This window comes from Alexandromys fortis, unplaced genomic scaffold, assembly GCF_014885135.2.
Source record: "Alexandromys fortis isolate MF-2015 unplaced genomic scaffold, M_Fortis_MF-2015_v1.1 scaffold_19, whole genome shotgun sequence".
Taxonomy (NCBI): Eukaryota; Metazoa; Chordata; class Mammalia; order Rodentia; family Cricetidae; genus Alexandromys; species Alexandromys fortis.
This window is the reverse complement of record NW_026067890.1, coordinates 10,354,165-10,375,970: the sequence shown is the minus strand read 5'-3', so window position 1 is coordinate 10,375,970 and position 21,806 is coordinate 10,354,165. Positions and strand designations below refer to the sequence as shown.

Here is a 21,806-nt window from a genome sequence, read left to right as displayed (position 1 = left end):
CAAACTAAAATCTCCCCTAAGGAAAAGCAAATAACTGCATTCAACTACTGTGCCTATTTTCTGTCTCAAAAAATGTAATAGTTTTTGTTTTATAGAAAAAAAATATCCCATAGAGGTTCACATTGCCCTTTTTGTTTCTCTTCTTTTTTGAGGTAGCTGATCCACTCAGCTCCATCGCAGAGACAAGCCACTGACTCAGATGAATTGAGGAGAAGGCATGTCAAAATTAGGCAGAAGTTTGAATTATTCTACTTCATTTAAATTAATGCTGTCACCATTTGGTACGTGACAGTCAGAGTCAGGCTTGGTACGGTTGTAATTAAGACTGTTTTGCAAAAATAGAGTCAGAGTGTGTGAGTCCCCAGCTGTGTTCCCTCGCTCTCGCCTTCCACTGGACTTCCCATGCTTCAGTTTAATTAATGAATGAATATTATTCCGAGCCAGTTCACTCTGTTCACTAGACGTGCCCTTTACTTGAGAGAGATCTACTGACTGATTCTTCAGATATGTAAGGAAGATTCGTGATTCTGGAGGTACACCAATAAGATACACTGTCTGCTGCTTTTCTATTACTGATGCAGGTTTTTTGAGGTCCAGGTTTTGCAGCCTTGGACCTAATAATTAATGATTATTATATGCTGTCTTGTGCAGGGAAGGATGCCCTGCAGCATGTTCCAAAGATGTCATCAGGTTACTCCAGTTGTGACACTAAAAAATTCTTCCCCGCATTGTCAAATGTCTGCAGAAGAAAAAGAAAGTGGAGGGGCCAACGTCCCTGAAGGCTGGAAAACAAACATATTTATTTAAAATTTAAAAATAGCTGCTTTAACGTCTGCTTTAAGCATACCCAGAATGAAAGTAATCTAAGAAAAATATTGCTATTGCTCTTTATAAAAAGTTTTGTTTATTAATCAGTCTTCTCCTCTGACTATGGTCTGTACTAAAACCTATTTATACTACAACGCTGATGGACTTATCCACATCCACTGTCTCTTGTACGTAATGGGGGCTCAGGAAATATAGATTAATGCTCTCTAGATTTCCGTGCAATTTTACCTCACAGAAATAAAACACAAGTATGCAAACATACATATTTATACAACTATGCCATTTTGAGACGCTGTTTGCAAAGGCATGGAAGAGCAGGGAGACCATACTAAGCCACGACTGAATGGTGCTGTTTCTGCATTCACTGTCTGCCCTGAGAATCTGACTCGATGCATTCATTATCTACACTGAGAATCACCTGACTCGATGCATTCGTTATCTACCCTGAGAATCTGACTGGATGCATTCGTTATCTATGGTGAGAATCCGATTAGATGCATTCGTTATCCACACTGAGAATCACCTGACTCGATGCATTTGTTATCTACCCATTTCCAGAAGTTTGAACAGTTATGTGGTGTGGTGTGCTCTGTGTCAGTTTCTCCTGACGCCAAACACCTTGGTCTTTTACTACCAATGCATTCTTCTGAAAAAGTGATAATTTGTTACATTTTTAGTAAACTCCCCAGTTTCTACAGATTAAAGATCAAATCCCTTCCCTTAGGAGGTAGAATTTCTCCACTATTACTTCCAATAAACCATCATGGATGACAAAAAAAAAAATCATTCCAGTTCTCTGTACTCGGGAATGATAAGGGCTTTTACAACTTTAATATTCTTAGACCGTATCAACTTCAGAGACACCTAATTAACAGCTTCTTTATAGAATGTCAGTGTTACTACATTATCGTTGCATAAGTCTCTCTTGGCTCTCTGCTTGGGATCAAGGCATATGCCCCTCCGTCTTCGTGGTCTTTCAGTACTTTAGCAGTAAGAGTTAGTGATTTGGCCAACTACCAGACTCAATCAAAACTCTATTCACTGGAAACAGTTGACAGTTTCTGAAACTATTTATACACGTTCATCTGTTTGCTTTTTGCTGCATTTGTACCATTACTCACACAGATCTAATTTTCTTTAATTCCCAAATCAAATGTGTATGTAAAACCCATCTAATGATATCTAATAAATTATAAACAAATTAACAAGTGGGGAAATTGCATTTTTAAAATCATTTAAGAAACATTTAAGAGCTAATTAAAATACAATGTTGTTTCACCAGTTCTATGTATATAAAAATAGATAAGATAAAAGCTTTTTTTAAAAAAAAATAAATGTCTCACACAAATGCATGTAAATAGGCAAAATACTGAAGCTTCAAAGGCAATAATTTTGGATGTGCTTACAATGGAAATATTTAAAGAATGCACAATTTCATAGATAATTGTAAAAAGAACAACAAAAGACTCATTTATTTTCTCAGAAGAACAGATGAAAGACAAATACTTCAAAATAATATACTCACAAAGCTTTCAAATTCCTTGGTTTTCAGGCTATTAAAAATTTCTTACTATTTTTAAAATATTTAGTGAATAAACTCATTACTAAAATTCTAAAGTTTAAAAATGAATTATAAAAGATTTTAAAATGTAATACATAAACATACCAAACAATTTTTATTACTTAAGTGAAACACATGAAAGAATATTTCAAGAGAGGAAATGAAGCCATTCCTCTGAATGTTTCCATTCTCTTCAGTGCAGGCTATCAGTCTTAAAGCTAGATGCTAAATGTAACATTATATCAAATGAGACAAGTTCGTGGCAACTTAATTCAACCTGAATTTGATTTTGTTACATGATGCACTATGAATCAAATTAGGAGGGAAAGCTGTCTACCTATGGAGTGTTTCTAAAGAAATAAAATCCCATATTTAAATGTATTAGCAATAAAAGTTTAGAGCTACTTTTTTCAATGCAGAAACTTTTCTACCATAATAAATGACAGTTAGCAAAATGCCCAAAAATATGCTATAATTGCATGCTAAAGTACACTGTCAGAAATTATCTTAACATTCTAACATGTTCTAGGCATAGTGGCACACATTTGTAATCCCAGCATTCAGGAGATGGCAGGTCCAGGCCAGACTAGGCACACCGCAAGACTTTGTATAACAATTTAAAAACTATAAACACCTTTAAATTAGTAAATCAATATTCTAGGTGCTTTAAGTAGGTTTATTTTAAAGACATTCATGTGTTTGAATGACTCACAATGCTACTGGTCATCACTTAATTTTCAGTATCACACAGCAACTTGATCCTGACTTTGCCCTCCACACATTGTAAAATGGAAGTGTTTGCAATTAGTTTTGAAAAAAAAATATACAATATCACATCGGTTGCTAGCCTATGTTGCTCCCTTAGCTTTCACATAAATATCTCATTCATTTTTTTTCTAATCAATAAGATGAAGAAAGTAAAAGCCTATCTTGCAATGTAAAACACAGAATTGATTACAGGACAATCATAGTCACCTAAATGACAGGGTAAGTGTGTCACCAAAATACTAACCCATGTCACTGACGTGTACTTGGGTCTATAGAATCTGTCTTAATACTTAGTGTTTACATAATTTAATGTTGGTATTTCCCTCTGGCAAAAGATAAAGACCCAAATCAGGAATTTCTCTATGCAAAGGAACTGGTCCAAACAATTTCCATAAAATCTTAAGACTCTTTTCTATACGCCTGAAAAGACAGGGTGAATGCCACAGTGGGTAGGAGCAACATGGAGCATGGGAAATCTTGAGTTGTGACGCTAGAGCACAGATGTGTGGATTTGGGTGACTGACACACACTGCTACAGTGGGTCGCACCAACTTGGAGCATGGAAGATCTGAGCTGTGAAACTAGAGTACAGGCGTGTGGATTCCAACCCTCTGTACCTGACGAAGTTAAACTCAGCAATCTCTAAGGACTTTCATTTCTATTTTTTGTCTATAAAATAATGACAAGTTGATGTAGGATTACCCTCTGCATGCTGTGCTTGCTATTGAAACTGCTTTGGGTAGGCAGGAAAATTATAAACTGAATACAGGTAGAAAGAAAGCAGAGTCAAGAAAGACACCATGTAGTCACAGCTGGGGACAGATGTGCTGGAACCTTGCCTGTAGGCCATGAGCTTCATGGTAACATATAAAATAATGGAAATGGGTTAATTCTAGCTGTAAGGGCTAGCTAGTAATACGCTTAAGCTATTGACCAAACAGTATTGCAATATATATATAGTTTCTGTGTGATTATTTTGGGACTCTGGGAAACGAACAAGTGACCTCCAACAACAGCATGTGTTTGCTATGAGAACTAAAGGGCAGAATGCACAAGAAGATTGCCCTTAGGTCAGTGCCTGGGAACACAATTTTATTACTAATTCTAGGGGCAAAGTTCCTTGGAATTCCAACACAACACTATTTATTTGTGGTTATTAAGCCCATTTTCCAATCTTTGTGTGATAGTTTGTGAGAGGTAATTTTCTGTTAGCTGTCAATAATACAGAAAAGTTGGTGGGGCAGTACCACAATAATATTGATATGCATAAATGATATTACCACTTCCAAGTTTTTTTATAAAAATACAAAATTAAAAAAAACTTTATCTACAATTGAATATTTATCTTTTCTATTCAGATTGCCTTTCTATTGAATTGTCTACATAAGAATGATGAATTTCACGTTCAATCAAGTATTATAAAGGGTGTAATGCTGGTGCAATATGATATGAACAAGGAAGGGTGAGAGGGAAGACAGAGCAAAGGAGGAAGGAAGGAAGAAACTAAGAGGGGAGGAAAGGAAGGAAAAAGAAAGAAGAAAGGAGGAAGAGAGGAGGTGAGAGGGAGGGAAGGAAAAAGGGAAGGAGATGGAGCAGTTGGGAGCCAGGAAGAAAAAAGGGAAGGGCAGAGAAAACATACGGATAAAAATAAATTTTGAAAACATTTATTTTAAGGGAAAAAAATCTCTTCCTGCTGTTTTTCACATTTATTGGAAAAGACAATCAATTCTTCAGATGGTAATATATAATAGGAAATTTGCCCTTCACACCAAATAATCAAGATAAAGAGGTGAGATTTAATCAAATAAAAGTTAACCATAAAAGAAGTCAGCTTTGCTTTCTATACTAAGCAATATGTGACCTTCTTTTCCCTGTCAGAAATCACTAGAGAAAGTAGCTCAGCAGTACAAATTATTCCCGCTGTGTAAATAAAATGCTTTGGATATTAAAATAACCAATAACAAAGAAAGGATCACACGGGAAAAAACCGGGAAGTGTTGCTTTTGGAGATTTTGAATTTCCATCATCCAAAAGAAAAAAGTTCAGTGCTGCCTCAAAGGACCACTGGAATTTTATCATTTTTATTCCTTTTCTTGGACACCAATCAGTATTTACTCAACTCCGCTTGCCTTCTCTATGTTTTTTTTCCCCCAAAGGGTTCAAAGTTATAAATACCATAGTGATGGTTATTTATTCTTTTGTTAAGTAATGACAGCATTATTTTGGCTTGACAGTCACAGTGTCTGGCCGCACTAGTTCTCCACAGGACTTGAGGATGCTGGAAGACAAATGCTGGCAAAGTAGAATGGCAAAATGGAATTTACAAGTTGGATGCAGTGATCTGCTAAACCAGCAAAAAGACGTACGCACAAAAACCATTGCTGATGATGTCCTGTGGGAACTTGAGGGAAGGGATGATGTAAAGACCAGGAAGGTCTAGGAGGAGAGTCAAAGCATCAGCTTGCAGTAGAAGCCTCACACCAGCAGAGGCAGGGGAGGGAGGAGACAAACAGCTCCTGTGAGAGCCCTGCCTGTGTGACCTTTGCATATGCTTAGCTACTAGAACCTTCAGTCTCTATCTGAAGAACCTAAAGTAGGCTTAAACCATTCCTAAGGAAACTTTGAGGCTTATGGTTTAGGAAAATAAGACTATGTAGATTCTAAATGTACTTAGCAATAGTAGGCCTTTAAAAACATTTTTTGTAGGGAGCAGAACATCTCTCTATTAAGTCAACACTTGTCAGCAAGTGGAACGTCATGTCCTGCTGTATGTGTGGTGTAATACCTGTGCAGACAGAAGATGTCTTGAAACAGCTCTATATTAAGATGTTTTTCTTCAGTATTTGACCTAGTTTTCTTTATGTTATTGAGACAATGTGTCATGCATTCCAGGAGGACATTAAACCACACTATGTAATTAAAAATACACTTGAACGCCTAATCCTCCTGCTTCCACCCCCGAAGCACTTGAGTTACAGGTGTGCTCCACCATGCCTACCCAGGAACCGAAATTTATTATTTAATGCCTTGCTTATAATCAGAGGAACTTATATGAAGCAAACAACCTCGATTTTGTTGTTGCTTAAAAAGGGAACAAAAGCACCTATATCTCTGTAATCCTCAAGTTAGCATCTCTAAACGCCAGTGCCTCTTTATGAAGGAAATTGAAGACTTAGGCCATTGAGAATTCAGACTCATGTAAGAATTATGACTGAATTATTATATAAGAGGCTCAAACAATAATATAAACAAATGAGTTTATATTACATGATCTTTGGCCTGTTGTTGGAAAGCTAGAATTGTAACACATTGGAGACTATGATCTCTGACTATATATATATAGCACTTGCCTATAATCTGCTTTCCACACAGAAGGCAAAGGCAATCAGATTAAAATCCTCCTACTGGCCTACTGGCCTCCCCTTGCACTTACTTAGAAGGAGAGCCAAGCTCCCTAAGCCAGCATATGCATTCCCATGGGACCAGACACCCACGCAGCCGCTCACTCATTCCCTTCTTCTCTGGCTGCTCCCTTCACTCTTCCTGACAAGAGAAGGTCTCTCCAGCCTGAACTGTTCCCTGGGTGCGTTCATGAATCTTCCACAGTTGCTTACATGTTACTTTCAATGTGATCACCACAGTCATATTTTGCGGGAGAAGCCATTTTAAGGCAGTGACAAATATGCTCTCCTTGATCAAACCCTAGATAAACTCTTATTTTCAAACAGGCACTGCCCTCGATGCTGCTCATGACCTTCCTAGGACTGTCTGTGACTAAAGAATCCTATCAGTAGACTGTGTCCTTTGCTTTACAGAAGCTTCTCAGTTTTAGGAGGTCCCATTTATTAATTGTTTCTCTCAGTGTCTGGGCTACTGGTGTTATATTTAGGAAGTAGTCTCCTGTGCTGATTTGTTCAAGTGTGCTTTCCACTTTCTCTTCTGTGAGGTTCAGTGTGTGTGTGTGTGTGTTTTTTTTTTCATTGAGGTCTTTGGTACATTTGTACTTGAGTTTTGTGCATGGTGATAGATATGGATCTATTTTCATTCTTCTACACGTTGATTTCCAGTTTTGCCAGCACCATTTGTTGAATATGCTCTTTTTTCCCCCACGGTCTATAAAATGGGAAAAGATCTTTACCAGCTCCATAAAGGACAAAGGGTTGATCTCCAAAATATATGAAAAACTCAAGAAATTGATCATCAAAAGATAACCCAATTTTAAATAATGGGGTACAGATCTAAACAGAGAACGCTCAACAGATGAATCTAAAATGGCTAAAAGACACTTAAGGAAATGCTCAAAATCCTTAGCCATCAGAGAAATGCAAATCAGAACAACTCTGAGATTCCATCTTACTCCTGAAAGAACAGCCAAGATCAAAAACACTGATAGCTTATGAGGGAGAGGATATGGGGTAAAGGGAACACTCCTACATTGTTGGTGGGAGTGTAAAATCATACAGCCACTTTAGATATCAGTATGGTGATTTCTCAGAAAATTAGGAAACAACCTTCCTCAAGACCCAGCAATACCACTTTTGGGTATATATCCAAAGGATGCTCAATCGTATTACTAGGACATGTGTTCTACTCTGTTCATAGCAGCTTTGTTTGTCATAGCCAGAACCTGGAAACAACCTAAGGGCCCCTCGACCAAAATATGGATAAGGAAAATGTGGTACATTTACACAATGGAGTACTACACAGCGGTAAAAAAAAAAAAAAAGACATCTTGAAATTTGCAGGCAAATGGATGGAACTAGAAAACATCATATTGAGTGAGGGTAACCCAGACCCAGAAAGGCAAATATCATATGTACTCACTTATAAGTGGCTTTTAGACATAAAGCAAGGAAAAAACCAGCCTACAATTCACAACCCTAGAGAACCTAGACAACAAAGAGAACTCTTAGAGAGACATACATGGATCTAAATCTACATGGGAAGTAGAAAGAGACAATATCTGCTGAGTAAATTAGGAACATGGGAATCATGGGAGAGAATAAAAGGGAAGGGGGGAAGAAGGGAGGGGAGTGGAGAAAAATAAATTGCTTTATAAAAAAATTAAAAAAAATATATGGTCATCTGGTCAGTCAAGCTGCATGTTATCATGTGACTGATCGTGCAGCTCACTTCTTTCCCATAGTATAGTTCTGGGTAAAATCTGTCTTCATCTCTACCCTGCATCTGTCTCTGCTTTTGTTGTTGTTGTTGTTACCAGAGCCACTCAGTCTCCACATATCCAATTACCTGACATCAATTGCAAGCATAAGGAATCTCTATGACATTATCGGGAGGTTGGCTTGTTTACACACTCAAATGAGCGGTTGGGAGGCAGAGACATTATGTCTCTTGACTACTGCTTCCCTGCCTTTGTGACAGCCTAGCATACTGCTAGCCTAGTACTCTATTCTCCAGACACCTTGTTTGAGTGGGACACTTCTTACGATGTGAGGACAATCTAAGAAAACGCACACTGAAGAAGGTTGAAAGTTAGCCATGCATAAGGTTCATATAAAAAGTCAGAAACATGAACAAATATTACAAAGGGTTTTTTTTCTGGTTTCTTATTTAATTATCATTATATTTTCCTGACATTATTTCTAAGTTTACAAATTACTTTTACGATCAAAAAAAAATGTGTTTTAAGAAGCACTGAAGAAAAGTTGTGTCTTTAAATGACTTGAAGTCATTTAAAATGTTTCTCTTTAGAAAAAAAAAAAACACTTTTATTTACTCTAAGTCCTCAAGCCCTGCCTCTTTGGTGGAATATGCCTCTAATCCTAAAGCTGAGAAGCAAAAGAAGGTGGATTTCTGTAACTTCCAGGCCAGCCTGGTCTACATAGTGAGCTTCAGAACATGCAGTGAGAGCCTGTCTAAGGAAAGAGAGAGAGAGAGAGAGAGAGAGAGAGAGAGAGAGAGAGAGAGAGAGAGAGAGAGAGAGAGAGAAATGAAAAAAGAAAAATTTCACAACTGTCAAGAACAGCGTCTGTTTTCTTGAAATTTTAAAATGCAACAGAATTTTAGATGATATAATAAACAAGGCAGTGAAAAAGAGCAAGTCATAAGATTGAGGTTAAGCATCTCACCTGCTGAGCAATCAAGGACCCTCTGGGCCTCCCTCCTGGTGCAGTCTAGACAGCAGGGAACAGCAGCTGCAGGAAGCTCTGCTGGATGGCACCACTGCTCTCCCCAGCTCAAGTGCTCTTTCAAACTTATTTACTTTAGTGCTGGTTTGAGTCAAAGTCTCACTATACAGCCTTTTATAATATGTTATATTATAAAATTATAACATAATTTTAACAAGTTATGGCTGTTTTTACAACTCCTTTCCTAACTGGGTAAAAGGTCATCATTTTTATTTCAGAGATGTTCAGAGGGAAACTGTAAGCTAACATAGCAGACTTCAAAACATGTTAAAATAAGGGGAATAAGTTACAGTCAGACATTACTTATTATTCTTTTAATAATAATAGTAGTAGTAAAGTCAGGCATTACTAAATTATTCTCAGCATGCTCATTGGCTAATACTGTGCAATCAATGTTCAGTACAACAGGAAATAAACAATATTTATTCCATTGTTATGCTTATTTCCCCCAAAGAAGGTGAAGCTAATTAACTGAAATATTTTTTGAAAATTTCAATCTTGCTTCAAAAATTGTATCAAAAGGAATGATTCAATAATATATATATATGCATTTATAAACTTATGAAGGATCAAATGTAACCATGATCAAGAGATTAGAATCTATTTGTTAGTAGTTGTAAATATTCTAATTATGGAAATTAACATTTCTACTTTAGTTTCATACAGTATATAACATATAGCATTTAAGTAACATTGAAAATATTTCCTCACCAATATTGGGGTGCTTCAAAAGACGGCAGATTCTAGCTTCCCTTTCCAGTTTCTGGTGATCTGTTGAAAAATGACAGAGAAACTAGAAATTACAAGAAAGCCAAAAACAGTAAGTCAAGGCATAATAGGCAGCTTACGGACAGCATGAAACGTTTTGCTCTCATTCATCATTTGATTTCTTTTGAAAACAGTGATCATTTGAAGCTGCATTTAGGTGAAAAGTACCCACTGCAGCAACCTAGTGTTGTGTAGCCTGTGTTGCCTTGGTGTCTTACTAAGGTACAGAGCAAGCAGAATGCACACTTGGAATGTTGGACGGGATGGAGCTGGCACGGAACAGTAACACTCCTGTCTTTGAATTTTGATTAGCATTAATTTTTCTATGGAGGAGTTGGGATTTGCTGGTTTACTCCAGGCTGACTTCGAACTCAAGATCCTCCTGCCTCAGCCTCTCATGTGCTGGGATGACCAGCATTCATTACACCTGAAGTCACTCAAAATAAGCAAATTTGTATAGGATGCAGTCATCTAAATGCCATCAGTGCTGACGATCACCTGGGGGAGCATAGATCAAGTGTTCTCCGTATAGTTGCATGGCTACATCACTATAGAGCTGTTCCCCCGCCAGTAACATTCCCAACAATCCACATCTGTTGCTCAGCTCCACCCTCCTCTGCTGGTTCACCGTATTTTTCATGGTAAACACATTCCATTTTCTCAGGTAAATATAATAATGAAAATAGAGAATCCACTTTACAGTTTTGTGAGTCCCTTTGATTCCTGTTCAACAAATGAAGAATCACACCAACATGTTAGCTTTGATATTCAGTTTGCCGTGCCGTTTGGTTGGTGTTTCAGTGTATGACCAACATCTGACCTTACAAGCATGTACTGGACATAATTTAATGGGCGTCTCAGATAACTATGAATACTGTTCTTCAATATTAGACCCAAACTCAACATATGGTAGTTTCTTTGTTGTTGTTGTTTTTAAAACTTAGGTGACATGTGAAAGGTGAAACTTTACAAATTAAATTTATGACCCCTATCAAATGAGGTTATAAATGTAATGTTTAAATCTAATGGACTATCAACATTACATGTTGTCTAATATAACTAAATTTTACTCCAATATATTAAAATCTTTTGGTTTTGTTCTTGGTTTTTAACCTAGGAAGACATACACAATATTAGCACATGATATCACTGTCATTGAAAAATAGTGGTTCTTCCTAAAATATAGATCTTCCTAATGATGTCATATTTCATTATAGGCCTTCATAAAGGTAGAATCTGTTAACATCACCACCACTCTCATGAGAAGAACCATTAGCTTGGAGTGCCAGACAGCTCTCACGAATAGATACATTTATCCCTAAGTTCTAATTAATTTTCTTTAAAGCTTATGATACCAGCATTAAACACTGCCTGTTGCAGTTGCCTTTCTTGTGACATGAGAGGCTCTCTGATCATGTCTGTCCACATGAGTCTGATTGAGCACAACTAGCTTGTCAACCGTTTTCTCCAATAACGCCGATGTTGCTGAAGGAACAGCTGGTGGGGCATCCCCGCAGGCCACCACACAGGTTCTCTGCCTGAGCAAATACCGAGCTCCCTCATACAGCTTAGCCGTCACGTAGAATGTTACAAAGATGCATCAGCAACAGTTTAAGCTTAACAACGTTGATTTCTTCATCATAGATAATACTAAAAAAAAAAAATCAACCCCACTTCTATTTCTCATAGTGGGATAACGGTGCTAAATATACCAGGATTGGAACTACGGTTAAGTACCGCTGCCTTAAGACATGCAAATTCCAGCAATGCTGCTGGCCATTTCTTCTGCATCCATGACACATCACATGTCAACACACACACACACACACACACACACACACACGTTCACAGCTTGTTTGCAAAAGGCAAAATAAGGTCTTAGTTTTATTTAAAAATACATGTGACCTTACAAATCCACTAAGTGCAGAAGTTTCCCCCAGAACTGTCATATTTTGAGAACTGCCAACTGCTGTTGCACATAGAAACTTCCTTCTGGAGGTATAGGAAATAATGTGTACACACACGTGTGTGTCTGTGTGCACATGCACACTGTGAGGAAAGCAGTGTTTTCATGAAGTAGCCACATTGTACGGAGAGCACTAAAACCACTGTCTCTACACCGACAAACAGTAGACTACGCTACCAAAAGCTATGTGTCTTTCCATGGAAATTCTTCAAGCTGTGATGCCTTGAATAACTTCTGATTCTTAACTATATGTAAATATTATTATTTTAAAATATATAAGTAAACACAGAAAGTTACACCAAATTTTGAAAACGTACTTCTTACCATTACCTTCCACAAGTAGAATGTTTTATGCGGAAGCATAACGGAAGTCAGATGCTTACAAGATTCCTAACTTCCTGACGGAGATAAGGACGCACACGGGGCAAAGACAGCAGGCGGCAAGGGCTGGAGGACTCTTCTATGGTCTGCCCACCACAGCTCACTTTCCAACACTGCAATTCCATACTTTCACTCCTTGAGCAGCTTCCCTGACTTTTTGCTCCCACCCAGGCATCAAGCTAGAGCTCTCCTGTGAATCATCAGATATTCTGCACTCTCCCACCCGGGGCGTGTTTTGACACTCCAAAAAGTATGATGATCTATGTAAATCCCAGTTTTCACTAAAATGAGAATTTTATAATAATGGATATGCATATCACCTGGAGTGATTCCAATTCAACCATCAAATTCACCGTTTTACGTTTAGAGGGAGTAGGCAACTGAGGAGGAGGAGGGATTAAGTACCTATTCCTTCAAAAGCACGTCTGTATTTATCCTGCCAGAGATAAATTCATTATACATTTAAAGTTTCCTTTATTTTAAGTCAGTCAGCAGCAAAACTCCTACATCCTGCCTCATTATTCCCAACACTCACAGCTACAACGGCAACAGACACGGATGCTTGTAAAAGGCAAGCGACTCGGGATACTATTTAGCACTATTTGAAAACTTGGGAAGTTCTGTTTTGTTTTTTGAGATGGTGCCTCATGTAGTCCATGCTGACCTTCAGTTCACTATAGAGATGAGATTGATCTTAACCTTCTGATACTCGCAGCACTTTTCCATAGCAGGACTTACAGGTGTGTGGGTCTCGGGATGGAACCCAAGGATCTGCACATAACGGGCAAGCACTGTATCGACTCATCTCTATCCCCAGACCTGAAGATGTTATTAGCCATAGGCCCTGAGGCTATTGTTGAACTGTCCTTCTTGTCATTCTATATTGATTAAAGCACACTAGCGGTAACAGTTGGGCTTCCCTCTTCCTGTGAAGCTAAAACCCACACTTTTATGAATAACCATATACTCTTTCAGGCTGTGATTTCTTTCCAATCTGATAAGACACACAGCGCTAGCAATACATGACTGAAGAGCTGTCATAAACAATGCCATAAAGAAAACATATTTTCATCCGGTTTTGACACGGAGGCGGTGGGGAATAGCATCACCAAGAACAGACCTCTGGGCTGGGAAACAAGTTTCTGAGAATCTGAGTACCCACATCCACCTTTGCCTGCTTAAGATACTGGAATAGGATAGCTTAATGTCAAACAAAATGAAAACTTAAAATTCAGACATCATGAAGTCGTGACTGCTTCACGTGTTCAAGAATGAAATTTTAGTATGTTGCAAACCGACTGATCAAACACGCAAGTGCTGGCCCTCAGCCACTTTCCCGCAGCAACACCGGTGCCATGAGAACTATAGAAGACGACCACGTGCTGATCTGGCACGGGGACGGGAGTGTCACCGACTTCGCACATTGCTTTGTGACGTCATCATTTAACATGATCGGTTGGTTCTCATCCAGCATAGACCCTGGGGATCTTAGGTGTGACAACCAACAGCTTTGTCCAGTGGGGCATCTTAGCGCAGCATTGAGGGACAGCCGGGCAGAGGAAGAGGTTGGCCTTCTGTCATGATCATCAGTTACCATCCATTTTGCCAGCACATGCACATACCTACACACGAGACACAAACTACATGCTTACATGAATGTGCAGTCTGAAAAAGGCTTGGGGTTGCCACAGCCAAAAGGGTTTACCTATCCCTGATCCCCCTCCACACAAAGAGAAGCTCACTCTTAAGTAACTTCTACCAAATCTATGAAATTGTGGATGTCTCATCTCACCCATCAGGTCCATGAAAATGAAGGGCTCAACATCTACCTCCATCACCACTTTCTGTCCGATGGCTTTTCACAGGGCAGCACTAGGATCTGCCTTTCTTTTGCTTACTCCCTAGGTTGGTCCTCACATTCTGAGGCCCTATGCTCCAGTCTGGGATTCATCTCTTGGGTCTGTCTGTTTTGAGCTCAGGCTATCCATGCTCCTCTGGCTTCTGGTCAATTAGGCTGGCTCCAATTTCAGTTCTGTTGCCTTTGTTTAGTCACCAATCACAGACACAGTTAAGAGGAGACACCCCTGACTCCTAGGAACTAAATGTGGTAAGTGAGTCATTCCCAGAAGAGGGGGGATTAAGTGATGTGGACTTCAAATGCTGTGCTGTTGCATGTGTTCACTGTGTATCTTCCTACTTTTAAAGCTCTGCTATCTGACAGAGACCATTACAGACAACCGCAATGGATCAAAAGGCAGAGTTGTCTTGATGGAGGGAGTCATTATGGGGTTAGTGAGAAACCTGGCACTAGGGAAATTCCCAGGAATCTGCAAGGATGATCCCAGCTAAGACCCTAAGGAAAAGGGAAGAGGGTGCCTGAACTGGCCTTCCCCTGTAATCAGATTGATGGCTATCTTAATTATCATCCTAGAACCTTCATCTAGTAACTGATGGAAGCAGATGCAGAAAACCACAGCTAAGCACTGGGCTGAGCTCTCAGAGTCTAATAGAAGAGAGGGAGGAGTGATAACATGAGCAAAGGGGTCAAGACCATGATGGGGAAACGCAGAGAAACAACTGATATGAGCTAGTGGGAGCTCACTGACTCCAGAATGACAGTGGGGGAACCTACATAGGACCAAACTAGGCCTTCTGAATGTGGGTGACAGTTTTGTGGTTTGGGCAGTCTGTGGGGTCACTGGCAATAGGATCAGAATTTATCCCTAGTGCATGAATTGATTTTTTGGAGCCTATTCTCTATGGAGGGATACCTTGCTCAGCCTAGATAGAGTGGGGAGGGCCTTAGTCCTGTCCCAAATGATGTGCCAGACTTTGTTGATGCCTCTTGGGATGTCTCACCCTCTCTGAGGAGTGGGTGGGGGATGGGGTGGTGGGAAGGTGGGGAGTGGCAGGAGGGGAGAAAGTGGGAACTGGATTGGTATGCAAAATGAGAAAATATTGTTTTTTAAAACATAAATAAAATTAAATTAAAAAATTCAGATTTGTGGAGCCCGGTCCCAAATTTACAAATCAACTCCTACACCTAAGGCACATTTACGAAGAGAAGTCAGAAAGAATGTAAGAGCCAGAGGATCAGGAAATTTCCTAGGAGACTGTGTCTCATAATGCCAGGCACTACACCCATGAAGTCTCATCAACATGACTGTGTGAATGAGTGGACAAGCACAATATAGATGCACTAAGGTGTAAGGGGAAAGCCTACGAGGCCGCAACAAATGGTCAGCCCTAAAAACATACACAGGAGTAACATTATACACACTGAGCAGACTGCATTTTGGAATATATGTTTGTATATGTATAGATATGTGTATGTGTGTCAGTATGTATGTATGTAGCAACAGTTAATAAAAAAAGAGACCATGAATTTGAAAGAGAGAATGGAGAGGTATATGGAATGGTTTATATGCAAGGAAAAAGGGGGGGGGGAGATAATGTAATTATACTCTCAAAAACAGTAAAAAATTAAAAGAAAGTTTTATTGTCCACTCTAACTGCTATAAATATGCTAAACATAAAAGACAGTTTCAGATGCACAAAATAGGCATTAAATAAATATTTGGTGTTTTTTTAAGGGAAAAAATGGATGCTCCACTCTTTATTGGCAACTTCTGTGAGCTAAAATGAAGGCAGACAAGGTTAGCAAAACATAAACTTGTTGGTGGGGAAACCTGGAGCGAAGCTGTCTTAGAAACAGTTCCGTCTTACAGAGCCTTACTCCTAGAAGCTCCAGAATTACATTCTGAACAAGCTTTCCTAGTGAAAAAAAAATTATCTCACTAATTAAAGCAGTCCTCTGGAAAGACTATAAATTTTGCCCATTTAAATAGGTCACATTAAAAAACACATCATTGAATATGGATTTAAAGTCATCGTGTAATTAAAGGTCTTCAAATCCATTAATGTTTTTCATTTTATTCTTCTATTGTGAATGTGTTACAATACAAATTTAAACTCTTAACCGTCTGATCTAGATTCTTTCTGACACTGAGTATCAACAAACCCTCACTATTTCCAATGACACCCTGACCATGTCAGTGACACTTTACAATGATGCGGATGAGAATCTTCCTGCACCATATGTTTGTTTCTCCTGATTGAGAAGTGAACTCTCCCTGTGTTTTCTTTGCGCAGGAAGTTCATACAAACACTAAATTATGAGTTATGAAGTCGATCCAACATCAGTATAGACTAAACAGATGCTATAGTCTTTATAGAGATGTCTTCCCTTCCATTTGTTTCATTAAAAGAAGAGGAAGGAGAGAAGGAGGCATTCTGTTTGATTTGCCTTATTTCCGCATGTTTGCCTCTGGAGAAAAGGGGACTAACTCTGGATAAATATAGTCCCTGATGTTGTAGAACCTTACACACGTGGTAAAAAAAGGAACTCAGAGAGATGGGAAGAAGGTTTCGGGGCAGAGTGAACAAGAGTTGCTACCCAGGTTCTAGCACTAATTGACAGTTGAATACCTCAATGACCTGCCCCGAAGCCTTCACCATTTGACCTGTATTGGGCTTTCTTCTATGTGGAGTTTTACTTATGAGATTGGAAGGGTCTCTAGACAATTTGGTTTCTGTACCAGGCACCATAACCCTCAGTCATTTGACACATCACATGACTTAGAGACTAATGAACTGTGAGCTAGCTCATTTACATAGGAGAATGAACTTCCAATGTTTTAAGACACAACTGTAGTTGACTACAGTTTATAGAATGTTCAAAATCATGAGTAAACTTTTAATGTTCCCAATACAGAGAAATAATAAATCCCTGAGATGACAAATATGCAAATCACTTTGATCTGATGATTATACATTGAATACGTTATAAAAAAAATCACACTGAAACATATAAGCATGTATTAATTAAAAGTATATTTCAAAAATATATTCACATACAAAATAAGCATGGCATATGGAGCCCCAGGTACTGCACCTAGGTTGAGGTAGGTTCTCTATGAACTACAAAATTATCAGACTCACTATTAAAACAAGAAAGAAAAATCAAAACATTTTTTAAAAGTTATTCATATTTACAGTATATTTTGTCTCCTAAGCAAATCCCAAACCAGGGAAATCCTTAGTCTATGTGTGAAGTTTTTTAAACAAATTAAATTGCTGTATGTCATATATAAGCCTGTTATATAATTTTTGATGATTTTTATTTAGCTGGGAGGTGGTACATGGCAAAATCCGTATCTTGTAGGGGTCTTACTCAATTGCGATTCAAATGACATGGTACGTCTTGGGCTTTAATGTTTTAAGTACTGTGTACATTAACTCATAAAACATTTTTCTATGGCCATGGATTTAAGGTCTGACTATATAGAGTATTAGCATATCTACATATGAAGATGGAGATACCTGCCAGGACCTAACAAGCCTTAGAAGAACCTCCATGGAAGCCTATCACTACCTCTAGGTGATGAACTCTGGGTCAGAAGCAACTTTCATCCAGTAGGAACAAAGTGGAAACACTGTTGTATAGTTAAATGCAGACAGGAGGGTCCAAAGGACCAGGTTCCAGACTGTAGATTGCTCTATAAAACCAAGAGAGTGTATGTATCGTAGCCCTGCCTGATTAGCCAACCCTGATCCGGGTCCCTTGAATGGTTTTCCTACTGCCCCTCAATGACTTCCTCTGCCTTCTGCAAACATGGCTGCATCTCAGGCAGTTTCTTCACAGGGCACTTAACTTATAAAGGTTGTCACAGACTCTGATGGGAGGAGCAGTGTCCTGGACAGGCCCAGAGCAGGGCATGACCCTATAGGGTAAAGAGAAACTGTGGAATGAAGGTCATATCAAGGTCAGTCCAAGGTGAAGGGGGGATGAGGGGTGTAAGTGGAGCATTTATAGTACAAGTTGTTTGTGAGAGTGTTTACCCAGAAGTCTGTCTATGGAATAAACTATCATCTCAAGTGATTGTCAATATCATTTAAAAACAGGCCCTTAGAAACAAGGACAGGAGGAAATAATTGGGACGCCTATTAAGAGTAAAGTGGTTTATTTTTGTGTATGTATTTAAACTATGCCAGCAATGCAATTCTATAAATAGTTATGTGATGAATCCCGTGTAATACTTTACCTTGCTTCCCCATTTGCTGTTTCCCAGAATCCTCCAGTGTAGTGTTACCGGTAGGCTGGAGGGATTTTAAGATACCACTCCATTTTCATGTTAGACACAATGGAGCTGAGCCATTTGACATAATTTGTATGAAAATCCTTTAAACTCTGACTGCCTAGAGATTAAAGGGACCCAGAATGGACATAATACATACTAAATATAAATATAATCCATACGTTTCCACTCTTCACAGCAACCTTAGCAATCTATACAGGCAGTTGGTTAGTAACACAAGAGTGTATTTTTTTTCTGGGTCGTGTGTGTGTTTTAAAATAAATGTATTTTACTTTAATTAAGAATTAAATATACACAATTTATTCTAAAGGTGAAAAGCATGGGCTGTTTTTTTTTTTTACAGATTTCTAAGGGACAATTTAAATGTGGTTTTAATATTAGCAATTTAAAATAGAGATAAAAAGTGATTTTGAATAACAACATAGAAGAATAAAGAACTACAAGCAATGTGAATTTTTTTAAATAATTTGAAACTATTTTTTTAAATATTTATTTATTATGTATGCAATATTCTGTCTGTGTATATGCCTGCAGGCCAGAAGAGGGCACCAGACCCCTTTACAGATGGTTGTGAGCCACCATGTGGTTGCTGGGAATTGAACTCAGGACGTTTGGAAGAGCAGGCAATGATCTTAACCTCTGAGCCATCGCTCCAGCCCCGCAATGTGAATTTTTATGATGCTTGAAGTGTCTGGAGTTTTTCATTCCAGCAGCCAATTCCCCTAAGAATACACAGGAATGGAGGAAGCTGCAGCTTCTGTGCAGGGGCTCCCACACTGGCTTATGCGGTGATTTCATAGTCTGCTACTATGCTTCCACAAAAACTTTAGCACAAGGTATTTTACCAGCAATTAATCTTCCCCCTTGCCCCTCTTCTCTTCCCAACACATTTGTGTCTGATGGCCCTGGAGTGACAGCAAAGGTCTTTGAGAGCCAACCAAAGAGAAGCTGAGCTGAAGATCTATTTAGCAAGTAAATTTCAAAATAAATTTTGTGAAATTTATTGCAGGCCACATCTGTGCAGAATTATTGCTAGTCAGCCGAGTGTAGGAATGTTTCTAGTAACAGCCAGCGTCTAGCCATCAGCAGGAGGATGTGACACCCATTGATAGTGTCATAATTACGGACCCACGTTACAGGTTGCTCCACACATGTACGGGGAGAGACATAGAAACATTTAGTTTTATGATTTCTGGATTTTATATATTTCATAATATTTTTCAGCTCATTAAAACTCAACTGGGCATAGGGTGCACGAGACAGATGCAGGAGGATCAGGAGTTCAAGGTCACCCTTGGATACACAGGGAGTCTGAGGCCTGCCTAGGTTACAGAGACCTTGTCTCAAACAACAAAACAATAAAACGAATAAACGAAAACATAGGACTTCCTCTGCCTATCTTCATTATAATATATATTTATATATTTATTTTGAATTGACTTTCTAAGTCCCAGGTTGTTTACTTTTTAAAGACTGTTATAAATCACACTGCTTCAGGTCCACCCAAACCTGGTGCTCAGGGTTTGCTACATTTATGATGGAAGATAGAATATTACTTGTGGTTCCAATACTAAATGTAAAAGATCAGATCTGCACACTAAGATAGCTCACAAAAGTTATATAACTGCTGTCCTCTTTAAGTCAATAAAGTTATTTATTTTGTCAAACAAGTCACCAAAGGCCTAATCCTGTATTACATCAGTCATACATACAGACCCACCACATAGAAAAAATACCAAGTTGAAAACTTAGAGGAAAAAAAAATGGATTCCAGCAAGACTTTCCCAGCAACAAAGGCAAAAGACAGAAAACCTTATGAATTCAAAACAATGAAACCAAAACCTGTATTTAATATTAACATATTAATGAGAGAGGAATAAATTAATTAATTATCTCATTAAAATATTACAAATTCGAGGTAATATAACTTCATTATTAGTGGGGAAATAATTTCTGTCACGTATGGTACTAGAGCATACTCACAACTGTCATTCTTCACTAACCACGTTAGCAAACAGAGTCAGGATATTGTGTTGGTTAATTTTGATTGAAAACTGGTTGACCTTAAAATTGTCATAGAAAGAAAGCTCTGGACCTATCTGTGAGGAACTAAGTTAAGATAAATAGGGTGAGAAGACACTGTTCCCCAAATGTGGGTATTTTGTCACAGCAATAAGAGAAGCAACTTATGCAGCCTCTGACAACTGTTTTGGAAAGGTCCACATACTTACAAACTAGTAATAAAACCAGAAGGTGATAGTTTAAATAAGGATGACTCACAAGACTGGTATAAGATCACAAGCCTGTAATCACAACGATAGGTTGAAGGAGGAAGATTGCCAAGTGGAAGGATAGCCTCGGTTCTGCTACAGTGACAACTGGTCTTTGTCATCACATGACACAGACACATGAGGGTTGAGGAAAAGAGAGAGAGAGAGAGAGAGAGAGAGAGAGAGAGAGAGAGAGAGAGAGAGAGAGAGAGAGAGAGAGAGAGAGAGAGAGAGAGAGGCACTCTACAGAATGGGGGAGGTGCCCTACAGAGGAAAGTGAAATTATCATTTATCAGACTGCATTTATTACCCATGTTAGTGCAAGAAAACTGAACTTTTACCTACTTTATTAGCAGCAAATCTAACCAACTCATAAATGGATTAAACAGTGTTAGGAAAGCCCTGAAATTCTGAAGGTATTTGAAGAATGCATAGGTAAAACACTGTAAGTAAGATACAGGCTTGGTTAGAATCTCAAAAAAATGAAAGAAGAAAAAAACCACAACAATACACAAAATACTGTCTGGCATTCTCTAGATTACTTCCTACAAGTTGCTTGACTTTGAAAATTTTAAAATAAAATCCTTTATCATGCATAAAAATATAAATAATTTTTTAAAAAAAGATACAGTCTTAGGTAGTGGAAGGGATAGACAGGGGAGATGGGGAAAGAGAATGAGGAACAGGGATAAATCAAAACAGAGTATAAATGGCATATGTTTATAAAAATGGCATGGTGGACCCCATCACTTTCTATGCCTATGTAAGACCATACTTCAAAAAACTGTGTATTTTTATTATTCATTCTTGGTCTGTCACACTCTGCGAGTGCTTCTATTTCCTACCTGTACAAATAAAGGAAGACTAATGCAGCCACTTAAATGCAAAACTTCCTACTGAGACAAGATATTAAAGTGAAACAACATTCATTTTGGTGGACACCCTGAAGGGTAAAAT

At 38.5% G+C, this 21,806-nt stretch overlaps 1 protein-coding gene across 7 annotated transcripts in view; it reads right to left on the bottom strand.

The window, feature by feature from the left end:
* The window catches only part of Camk2d (calcium/calmodulin dependent protein kinase II delta), a 248,640-nt gene that overhangs the window by 153,928 nt on the left and 72,906 nt on the right, over positions 1-21,806 (bottom strand). For all 7 annotated transcript variants that reach the window (XM_050142608.1, XM_050142756.1, XM_050142539.1 and 4 more), the window contains exon 3: positions 10,018-10,077. In XM_050142608.1, the coding sequence (XP_049998565.1) occupies positions 10,018-10,077 (60 nt within the window). The remainder of the gene's footprint in view (positions 1-10,017; positions 10,078-21,806) is intronic.